The sequence below is a fragment of the Bos taurus genome, chromosome 10, assembly GCF_002263795.3.
Source record: "Bos taurus isolate L1 Dominette 01449 registration number 42190680 breed Hereford chromosome 10, ARS-UCD2.0, whole genome shotgun sequence".
Classification (NCBI taxonomy): Eukaryota; Metazoa; Chordata; class Mammalia; order Artiodactyla; family Bovidae; genus Bos; species Bos taurus.
In genome coordinates this window covers 51,224,775-51,236,879 of record NC_037337.1, presented here as the reverse complement: position 1 = coordinate 51,236,879, position 12,105 = coordinate 51,224,775, and the positions used below count along the sequence as shown (strand labels likewise).

The 12,105-nt window shown below is 34.5% G+C and overlaps 1 protein-coding gene across 12 annotated transcripts in view; it reads left to right on the top strand.

The window, feature by feature from the left end:
* Positions 1 to 11,835, top strand: part of RNF111 (ring finger protein 111) — a 93,952-nt gene extending 82,117 nt beyond the window's left edge. For 4 of the 12 annotated variants that reach the window (XM_005211717.5, XM_005211716.5, XM_024997765.2 and 1 more), the window contains exons 9-14: positions 284 to 409; positions 1,628 to 1,754; positions 5,801 to 5,893; positions 7,133 to 7,228; positions 8,292 to 8,395; positions 10,182 to 11,835. In XM_005211717.5, coding sequence (XP_005211774.1) covers positions 284 to 409; positions 1,628 to 1,754; positions 5,801 to 5,893; positions 7,133 to 7,228; positions 8,292 to 8,395; positions 10,182 to 10,299 — 664 coding nt within the window. In that variant the 3' untranslated portion in view covers positions 10,300 to 11,835. 12 annotated transcript variants of the gene reach the window in all.
* The last annotated feature ends 270 nt before the right edge of the window (positions 11,836 to 12,105 follow it).

Sequence of the window (12,105 nt, the reverse complement as noted above, 5' to 3'; positions counted from 1 at the left end):
ATCTGCCGTATAAAGATTATAAAGATACTGTTTTTTCCCTTGGATGATATTTGGATTGGAGACATTGAAATAAATGAGTAGTGAGAATTTGTGGGACTATGGTTTCTTGATTTATTGTTAATCATTAAGTTATTTTATATTGCATTTTATAATTTATTGTTACAGAGTTAATTTCAAGACTATAGATGTTTATAATATTAATACTAGATTGTTTTTTTCTACATTAAGAAATAACCAATTATTCAATTATTTCCAGTGGTCTTTTTGTGTTCTGTGTTTCCAGGCGGGCACATGAACGCCCCCCACCCCATCCACATAGGATGCACCCAAATTATGGTCACGGGCATCATATTCATGTGCCTCAGACTATGTCCTCACATCCTCGACAGGCTCCAGAGAGATCTGCCTGGTCAGTATCTTATTTATTTCAGGGCTGTGATCAGTTTCTTGTGGTAGAAAAGGTTGGAAGAGATACTTTGTAGGGGAAGGGTAATGTGGGGACTTGCCTGGTGGTCCAGTGGCTGAGACTGGACTTTCAGTGCAGGGAGTCTGGGTTCGATCCCTGGTCAAGGAACTAGATCTCACATGCTGCAACTAGGAGTTCGCATTCCGAAAGTAAAGATCCCACATGTCACAACAAGATTGAAGATCCTGAGTGTTGCAACTAAGACCTAGCACAGCAAATAACTAGATATATAAATTTTTTTTTAAGGATAATACAGAGAAACTGAATTCCAGCTTAGCTGTGACTCACTGTCTCTGGGTGAGTCATAAGAGACTCGGGGAGGAAGGAGTAGCAACTTGAGTTCTAGGGCAGGGGACCCTGTCAAACTGGAGTAGAACTTTTTTGTTGTTGTTGTTTCTCAGAGATCGACCATCAAAGTAAAAACCCTAAATTTTTCATATCTTCTTTATCCAGCACCTCCACCTTTGTACTCACATTTGCTGTACCTCCCTTAACCCCTGCTATTGACAAGGGAGATCCAGCCTGGATTCTCCAGGCTTGAGTTGTTTCCTAGAGAAATGGAGGCAAATTTGCATTAATTTTCTTTCTGAATCTGTTGTCTGTAGGTAGTTATTGAGATCTTGATCCACAATGACTTTTCAGACAAAATATAAAATGAGAATAAATAAATGAAGATTTGATATTTACCAGTTTTACTTTCTAAAATGTTGTTTACCCTTGCTTTATAAGGTATAGAAATGTTTACTCTTCGAATTATCCTTGATGCCAACAATCCAGAGGCACTATCCAACAAACAAAAGACCTGGAAGCAACATTCATATAAACCAAAAAAGTAAACTCAATTGTATGTGCTTCTCATGAAAAATCAGACTTTTAGATTGGAAGGAACCTTAGGGACACTCATTATATGTCCTTCCTTTGTAAAGTGTGAAACTGGATACAAATGCCTTGCTCCTCATGGTCACAAAGTTGAACCTTTGAATTTTGGTTTCTAAAATGAACTTGAAATTATTAGGTATATCTTTTGGGCTAAATTATCTTTTTACTCAGCTAAGATAAGAATCTTCAGATGACATTAAAAAATGTAAACATACTTCTGCATTTCTGTTGATAATAGACACTGTAAGGATGTCTAACATTTAAAATGTTCTCCTTTGTCAGGGAACTGGGAATTGAAGCTGGAGTAACTGCAGCTACTTATACACCTGGAGCATTACATCCTCACTTGGCCCATTACCATGCACCACCTCGGCTTCATCACTTGCAGTTAGGAGCTCTACCTTTAATGGTAAAATAGGAAGATTTCAAAATTCTGACATAGTTGCCTTCAAAAACTGTTCTTCCTTTTCTAAATTATTTTTTGGAAATATTTTTAATGTATTAGTTGTTAATAGGTGTTTCAGTAGAGGATTAGAATTATTATTATTAGATTTAAATTGTGCTATAAGAAGGTATTAGATACAGTAAAATATGTGTTTGTAATGTTACATATATTCTTCTTGATGTAAAAAATGACATTTTTTTCCTTTTATACCGACATGATAATCTTTATCCACTTTTAGTGAGATATGTGCTTTATCATCATAAATGGTAATGGGTCTGTTCTGATGCATTCATACTTTATTTTCTGATCAGTAGAAAGACTATACTAATTCTCTGTAACTGATTTGAGCGGATTCAGATTTTGTTGATACCAGCTTGAGTTCTAAAGAGCAAATTCAGCAAAAATTGAGTTTGCCTTTCACATAATACATATTGTGTTATAGAGAGAAGTGAGTAGTTTTGTAGGAGTAGAAGTATTGCAGAGAAGGTTTCCAAGTTATACATGCAACTTCTAAGCAAGCTTTGGAATTGAGAATGGTACTCTTAAAGTGGCTACATCATGCAAAGAGCTTTCAAATAGCATAAAAGCACAGGGAAATCCAAGTTGCTGTTTCTAGATCTTAGGGGTGAAGGTCACTCAGCAATGAAATATGTGCCCTGCCAAGAAACTAGAACTTAGGCTTCATTGAAAGAGGAATGTCTTGATCAGATTGTACCTAAATAGACCATCTCTTCAATTGTGTGGAAAATAGATTTCATGGTGGAAGCAAGGACACATTATAGTAGAAGAGATGAAAGTTGATGAATGCTTGAACAAGGGCAGTGGCAGTTGACCTAAAAATGATGGGCTCTGTTTGAGTAATATTTAAGATGATTCCCAGATATCTACTTTGGTTGTTAGGTGTATGGCGCTGCCGTTCACTAATTTGGAGAATATTAGATGAGGATTTAGGGAAGGGGTTGCTGCTGCTGCTGCTAAGTCGCTTCCGTCGTGTCCAGCTCTGTGCGACCCCACAGATGGCAGCCCACCAGGCTCCCCCATCCCTGGGATTCTCCAGGCAAGAACACTGGAGTGGGTTGCCATTTCCTTCTCCAATGCATGAAAGTGAAAGTGAAGTCGCGCAGTCCTGTCTGACTCTTTGCGACCCCATGGACTGCACCCTACCAGGCTCCTCCGTCCATGGGATTTTCCAGGCAAGAGTACTGGAGTGGGGTGCCATTGCCTTCTCCGAGGGAAGGGGTTAAATGAGTTAGATTTTGGACATACTGAATCTGAGATATATGTGTGTCAGGGTGGACTGTCCAGTAGGAAGTTGGGTTTATGGTCTGGATCTCCAAAGAATAAACTGGTCTTTGAGTTAAAGAGGTTGTGATCTGTCAATATAAAATATTACATGTGTCATATGTCTGTCATATTACATGAATCCATGGAAGAGGATTAGATTTCTAAGAAAAATGTGCAAAGGTGATGAGAGATTGAAAGAACCTTGGCCAATAATAATACTGTATTTAAATGATAATACTATATTTCAGGGCATCCTAGGTGGCTCAGTGGTAAGAGGAACCTGGTGGGCTACAGTCCATGTGGTCACAAAAGAATCAGACACAACTTAGCAACTAAACAACAACAATAAGTGTACTTCAAACAAATAATTCCAAGAATTGGCTAGGGTAATTGAGGAAAAACAAAGTTAAAATAATGTCAAAATAATACGGTCAGTAGTGTTTCATCACAAAAAAGTAAAGTTTGAAATATGTTGAATGCATTTGGCATTAGAGTGGTTTTTGGCAGCTTTTGTCAAAGTGATTTCAGTAATGGTGAGGGATGGAGGTTGGGGTGCCTCTTAGATCACAGTAAGGTAGGGAAAGTTAAAATATGTGGAGATTAAATATAAACTACTTGCCTTATAAACTTGGCTGTGAAGGGAAAGTGGGAAATAGCATTGGCATTTGGTCCAGGATTGATTCTTCCTTGGTGGCTCAGATGGTAAAGAATCTGCCTGCAATGCCAGAGACCTAGGTTTGATCCCTGGGTAGGTACAGTCCCCTGGAGAAAGGAGTGGGTACCCACTCCAGTATTTTTGCCTGAAGAGTTCCATGAATAGAGGAGCCTGGCGGGCTCTAGTCTACGGGGTGGCAAAGAGTCGGACATGACTAAGTGACTAACACTCTCTCACTATTAGGATTAAAGAGAGAACCTGGGTTTGGAGAAACTTGAAGGTAATTTCAGGTTTAAGACAAAACAGTGGTAGCATTAGGGAGGACTTGTTTGAAGATATACAGGAAAAGGGTGGGTAGCAGTTAAGGATGGTCCAGGTTGGGGAAACAAGAGAAAAGGGGAGCAAATGATAGAGCTCACCTTTGGGTAAGAGAAGGAGGAAGCTTATCCCCAGAAGTTAGAGAAAGGAGGCTAGGGAGGGTTACAGGAGACGTGCAGGTTTAAGTAATTTGGAAGGCAGGAGTTCCTTTCTGATTTTTTCATTTCTCTTGGAGATATGTAGAAAGATAGGTTATCTGCTTAGAGCTGGATACTATTGATCTTGATTATAAGGAAAGTTGCAGATACTTAAATAATGGACTATTGAAAGGGTAAAAATTATTGCTTATTTTAAATTCTTTTCCATGTGTGAACTGTCTTTTAAAGCTGTAAAACATGCTAGAAGTGTATTATGATTTAGTAGAAGCCAAATAATTCTGGAGATTTGTTTATAAAAATGCAAGAATGGTCTTAGAATATCCCTTTCCTAACACTAGGGTCAGCTCTTGTTATTCATGGTAGTTAATGTAGTATAGAGTTACTGTGAATGCTGGTAAAATAGATAGTGAACCATTATTCGCAGGGTAAATACAGCCCTAGGTTATTGCAAGCTTCCAGTCCAACAACCAATGCATAACCTTGTTTAATGTATTTTTCTGTCTAGAGACACCTTATTTGATATTTACTGTTGATTCATTGACATTGAGCACATGGCCATGCTCATGACACCATAACTCATGCCTGAATGAAGCTTATGTACACGTATTTTCTCCATAAGGCACATCACAGCCTTCTTGCACTTAGGAACCCTAGCTAACAATTAAGCATTATGTTTGAGGATCAGTTTAAACAACAAAATGACCTCTGAAAAGTACAAAAATGTGAAAAACATTGCACTTAATACATTGCAAAAAAGACACTTGTTTACAGTGTAAGAACTGAAACAAGTGGGCAGGGTCTTGTTCTTCCTCAGCTGGGAGCACATACTGGGTAACTCAGATTTTTTTTGCTGCTCTGTGCAGGTCTGTGAATGACTTGTGAGAGCACAACTATTGATTTTGGAGTTACAAACAAATTCTGTCAAGTAGGTGAGCTCACAAATAAGATTGTGAAGGTTGACCTTAGCTAATAAAAAATTAGAAACTGTTAAACCTTTCACTAATAGAACCAAACCAAAAGAGCAGCCAAAGGTACCTTTGGCTATTTGGGAGTTAGAGAAAGGGAAATAAAACTTTTATCCGAAATTAAATTTTGTTAGAAAATTGTATGCATTTCTGTTTCTTAATACTGTATAATAAAGCTCTCTGAAATTGACCACCTTTTTTTTTTTAATATAAATTTATTTATTTTAATTGGACTAATTACTTTACAATATTGTATGAAATTGACCAGATCTTATGAAAATTTTACTCTGTATATGTTTAGGCTACTAAGAGCATCATTCTTGGGTTTGAGTATTCTCTACTTAGGATTCTTTGTGCAAAATAAGTCAAGTAGAAGAGAATCTGTTATCTCATGAAACTGCTGTTTCTGTTTTTTTCCTTCTGATGATAATTTAAAAGTTATTATAAATGAGATCACTTTTGAAGAGGAACCTGTTAACAGAATGCCTTTTTTGGAGTTATGTATACTTCCTGAAGTTGATTTTTTTGAGAAGCTAGATGGAGAAAATTGAGTATCTGAATTATTCAATGGTAGCAGTAAAACTTGAGCCTGTTCTTAATTCGTTTAGCTTACCAGTTCTCTTAAAATAGGTTCCTGACATGGCAGGCTATCCTCACATTCGTTACATTTCATCAGGCTTGGATGGAACATCATTCAGAGGTCCTTTCAGGGGCAATTTTGAGGTACGTAATAGCATTAATGAAGATATTTGCCATAGTATCTGTATTGCAAAAAGACAGCATGTGTAATATTAATAGTTACAAGTATAGGATTGCTGCAGTGACTGAGGATCAAAAGGCAGTAACACATCTATATTGCTTCTAGGGATTATTATAGAAAGATTTATTAGTAATATTAATCTTAGCATCAGAAATTACCCAAATATTGAAGAAGAGTAATTGAAAATATCTAATAATAGAAGAATGTAGGAATTTATTAAATAAATATAAATATCAGATAAAGAACCATACCATTAAATGTGCGAGAAAAATCTTAATGCTTTTTTTTTTTTTTTTTTTTTAAATAAATGCAGTACGTGGAACTGTGCTCAATGTTTATGGCAGCCTGGGTGGGAGGGCAGTGTGAGGGAGAATGGATACATGTATTGTATGTACCAAGTCCCTTTGCTGTTGACTAGAAACTATCACAACATTGTTAATTGGCTCTACCCCAATACAAAATAAGAAGTTTAAAAATTTTTAAATGAACTAGACGTATATGCTTTACTGAACCCAAGTGATACTTGTAATACATTAGAATTTAGTGATAACATTTTTTCTATAAATCTACTCTTTGCAATATATCTGGGAAATAAGTACTATCAGTTTTTTGACTAGTACATTGTTTTTGATAGTTCTGATATTCTCCTGGGTAGGTGAATATAATTTATTTAACCATTCTTCTAGAAAAACATTTAGGTTTTTAAAATATTTTTTCTACTATAATCAATGCCTAATGCTTTTTGACTAAGCTTAGTTTTTAGAGAAGCATTGCTATAGAAAAAGAAACCTAAGTAACTCAGTTTTTTGCTAAATATCTTTGAATTTTCTGGAAGAACAGATCATTTAAATATGATTCAAGTTTTGTTTCTTCATGTCAGTTTGGAAGTTGGAGTCAAGAATTATTGTTTGACTTGTTTCCCTATTTTCCTGCAGTGACTTCATCTAGATGCATACATGCTTACTGACTTACATAGGATCTGTGGTAATACGCTGCTCTAGTCTACAAAGATAACTTTGCCATACCACTTCAGTTAGCTGAAAAATAGTTACAAACAGCCATTTGCCTTACCATATATGGGTTTTTGAATACTCTACATTGCATGTTTATAAATATGGTACTTTATTGCTTTTACAATACTGACTGTGCAGTTCAAGGAATAATAATACTGGCTTTTAATACTAGTTCTTCTTCTTCTTCAGGAACTTATTCATTTAGAAGAAAGATTAGGAAATGTCAATCGTGGAGCATCCCAGGGGACAATTGAAAGATGTACATATCCACATAAATACAAAAAGGTAAGCATTTATTCTATGAAACATCTACATTATTGTTGAAATGCATAACATTTAATATCATGGACTTTTTTCAAGTTTATGGAGTCTATCAGCTACATTTTTTTATTATTAAAACAATATATGCATATGGTTAAAAAATCTAAAACTATAAATTGAAGTCTGTTACTCTAAAGATGCTAGTTTTCCTTCCCAGAAGAAAAATCATGCTTAAAGATTTCTTAGGTAATCTTCCAAGTATTTTTAATAATGTGCATATGTATATATTTTTTCTTCCACTTTTAAAAATAACTCAAAGGAGATAATATGCATACAGTTTTTGTCCATTTTCTTTTTATTCTATATCAGCACCTACAGATGACCCATATTCTTATTAATAGCTTATACAGAATTCCATCCTATAGTGGTACCATAATTTAGCTAGTCAGTTGTTTGGATGGGAACTTAATTGACCTACATTTCTTATATTCTACCCTTATATTCCTTATGTAGTGTTACATCTAGAAGATGTGGAGTAGGCATGTTAAATAAATTTCTTTCAATAAACAATGTTCTATACTATAGAGACTAATGAAGTTTGAAAATGACTGTTCGTTGTATTTTTCACCCTTTTCCTAAGAGTATTAATGGGATATTACCATTAAATGTAAGTCCTCTCAACTGTTTAAGCTAAATATTATAACTGGCATTCATTTTTGAACATTATCTGAAACATTTATTAATGAAACAAAGTTTATCTGACTGTGCCTCATGATGGGACAGAATAGTGTATATGATCCTGATTATATATACTGGGTTAGAAATGATAGATTTCAGACTAATGAATATCTGTTACTTTTAATTTTGATGCTGATTATTTAAGGGTCTTACGAGAACACTTCATTGATAATAGTCACTTAATTCATCCTTTAATTCATGGCAGTTTTATCTGGGAAATATGTTGTGGGTGAATGTATGGTTTTGTTTTGTTTTGTTTTGTTTTGTTTTTCAAATAAACACAAACTTTACTCAGTTGTTCAATAATGTCATCTCTACTAACAAGGTAACAACTGATTGGTTCTCACAGAGGAAACTGCACTGCAAACAAGATGGGGAAGAAGGGACTGAGGAAGACACAGAGGAAAAATGTACTATCTGTTTGTCTATTTTAGAGGAAGGTGAAGATGTGAGGTAACTAAACACTAATTATCTAAAATTCATTGTCAAAACTGGACAAGAGATTTTATTTGAGGGAATTCTCTTGTCGCCCAGTAGTTAAGACTCTGCACTTTGAGCTGCTGAGGGTGCTGATTCAGTCCTCGGTCGGGGAACTAATCTCCCACAGACCTGCAACACAGCCAGAATAAGAGGAATTTTATTATAAAGCAGACCAGAAACCAAATAAAGATTACTCCTAGCATACCCTGTTACCAGTCTCTGATATGTAGAATTGTCTTCTAATAGTGAATAAAACAGTGAAAAGATTAAGTTCCTGTATTAACATCAAAGAGAAATATACTACCTGCTTTAGGGCCACACCAAGACTTGGCCAGGGAGATTTTGTGGTCAGTATTGTCTTATTTGAATCTTATAGGATGGAGAACTTGAGAGATGAGACACTTTGGAGGCCAAAACATGTATATTAATGTTTCTCCAAAGCTTAAAGAGAGGGATCCAGATTAGCTCCATGCAGTTTGTTTTACATCATCATTTGTAAAGTGATCTTGTCCTAAAATTTCCTCTCAGTTTGTAGACTGTTTTCTTCTTGCACCTATGTGATTTAGAAAATGTTATTATGCTAACCAAATATTTTAGACTTTTCTTTTTATAATCTGTTAAGTAACTGTTTTGTTCCTATTCTGTTTTTTCTAATGTAACATAATCCCATATGAAGCAAGTTCTATGACATATATAACAACTGTATCCTATTTCGTCAGTTGACTAAGAGAAAAAAAAGTTATAAACTTTTATTGTCTACTATATCACATAGAAGGTTGTTTGAACACTGTATTTCCAATGAAGATTTATAAATATAGATAATTGTTTTTTATAGTATTGACAATACTGTGCAGAGAGTAATTAGAACACCTCTTTTTAGCTGTTTTTACAAAATATGAAATCTGAAATGTACAACAACTCAACAGTGGTGGAAGTTGAAATTGACACTTAAGTCAGTAACCTTTATTCTACTGTTAGGTTTGATATTAGCATGTTAGTGCATGGAAGCTTTATTTATTTCTCTATTTCTAATTGATAGTGTACTGTACTAAAGCAAACATAGCTGTTTAATCTGCTTTTAAAAGAGTAGCATAGTACGATAGAACATGAAAATGACCTCATGAAACAATATTAATAACCTTTAATCAATCATGTACTTTGATGTGTTAAAGAGATCCTCTAGACCGAAAATAATATTGTATATTAAGACATTCCTTAATTAGTATGATATGGCTGCTGTGTGTTTACAGAATTCTTTTGAGAGAGAATTAAGTGAGAATTTTTTGGGAAGTGCTTCATAAATACAGTGATTTGATATTAAAAATATATTTACAGTATTATGTTGTGGGGAACATATTGCCAACTCCAATACATTGGCAGCTCATGTATAGAAACAAAGCTGGAATAATTATTACTGTAGTTGTTCTTAAAATTCTTGAGGTCTTATATAATTTGATTCTTTAGCTGTGACAGTTAATTATCTTGTATTATCACCAAGATAATTAACTGTCACAGCTGAAGAATCAAATTCATATAATTTGATTAATTATATATTAATACATTACAGTGCCCAAAGTATTAATTTAATGTAGGTATATAATCTTGAGTAGGGAGGGGTTTTTTTGTTCTTTTTTAACAGAAGAGAAAATGTTTAGTAACTTCAGACCATTACTGAAGTATTACATGTATCATTTGTTTAAATGCCACTGCACTTGTCATAAAATTAACTTTTGCTTTTTGTTTTGTTTACTTATAATAGACGCCTTCCCTGTATGCACCTTTTCCACCAAGTGTGTGTTGACCAGTGGTTGATCACCAATAAGAAGTGCCCCATTTGCAGAGTGGACATTGAGGCCCAGCTGCCAAGTGAAAGTTGACACCATGTTTCAGAACTCTTACCCTCCCTCTCATTCCCACCCTCCTGGTACTGCAGTCAACCAAAGATGGCATGACTTACCTGCGCAGATTCGGAAGCCTTGAATTTAAGAGTGCTGGCTCTGCTACATGGTACAACTAATGCTAGACCTACAGTTTATGTATACAGTTGATTTTGATGTATTTATAAAAGCTTTTTTTTTCTAGATTTGACATTTTTCCTGTATCATTTTACTGTATTTTTGCATGGTTCCTTGTATTGCATTTCTTTGCACATATTATGGGCTTGTGACCCTGAACTTGCAGGCAAGATTAGCTGCTTTAGTAAGTAGGATTTTGTGGTCTTTTTGTTTTTTACATAGTACTGGGTCTTGAGAATTATGAATTTTTTTATCCATTACTAACGTTTAATTTAATCAATCATGTACTTTAGTTTAATGTATAAAGATCCTCTAGAAAATGATAATATTGTGTATTAAGACATTCCTTAATTAGGACAAAATGGCTGCTGTATATTTACAATATGGAGTTCTGAGTTCAATACCATCCTTATTACCGGGAACAGAATACAAACCATTTTCAATCAGATGCAGGTGGTACTCACATCACCAGAGTGATCAATAGAATTCTTCTTGGTGTATCCTTTTCCTTTTAGCACAATGCAGATAGAGTTGAATATTAATACCATACATTTAGACTGCTGTTCCTATTGTATTTATCTTTTTCCTCCATCATTTAGAACTTTATTTCCCAGATTCAATTTTTGCTGCTGTGAAACAGCTCTGATGAACACTAAATATTAATTTCAATTAGCTGGATTGTATATACTTGCAGATTTAACAAAATTTTAGGGAAATTGAAGAAGACATGTAGAATTTCATTCAGTCTTCTGCTAAGCACGCATAGTAAAGATATCTGCTTACATTGATTTTTGTAAACACATTTAGTCAGGATTTAGAATTGCAGTCATCGGCAGGTATCTATGCATTCATAGAACTTCTAAAGGTCCCAGAATCACTTTTAAAGGGATTTTTATTAGTTTAAAGATAAATAAAGTCAGCTGAATCTACATGTCTCTTGTTTTATTTCTCTTTAAGCTTGAAAACAGTAAATCTGCAGATACTGTGAGGCAGAAATTATACTGTCAACCTACTGTTGCTCTGGTTTTAGACTCCCACTTCATACATTACCAAGAGTCGATCACTGATTTAAAATTTTTAATTTCTATAGTTAAGATTTACTGCATAATATAGAATATTAAAGTTAAGTTAATGTACTAACATTTCTCTTTTGGAGAAAGTTTTAATCCACTTCAGGATGCATATTATCAAGATACTTTCATATACAGGATAGCCTAATTTTATTTGTCTAAATATGCTTAATATGCCCCAGAATGCAAATGCATCAGTCAGTAACATCACTGTCTGTATGTGGAAGACATGTTCCCATGGATCATATGTGAAGATGTCGATAAGCTTGCATTAAGCCACCTGCTTTGTAAGTGGATTGATTAATAAATAACTTATATTTCTATTGTCTTTGTGTTTCATAATTCATTTTTATAAAACTGCCTATATTGAACATTATGGGATTCAAAAACAGTGATCTCACTCAGGTTGACATTTGCCTAATTTTGTTTGTATTCACTCAGTTATGGCTACTTGCCCTTTTTTTTGTATTAGTAAATGTTACACTGAGTAATTGTCAATATCAACATGCTTCAGCATGGTATGTGTTAGAGATCATGGGTGGATTATGGTTAAGAAAATTGGATATAAAATAATACAATTAAGAAGAATACTAGCAGC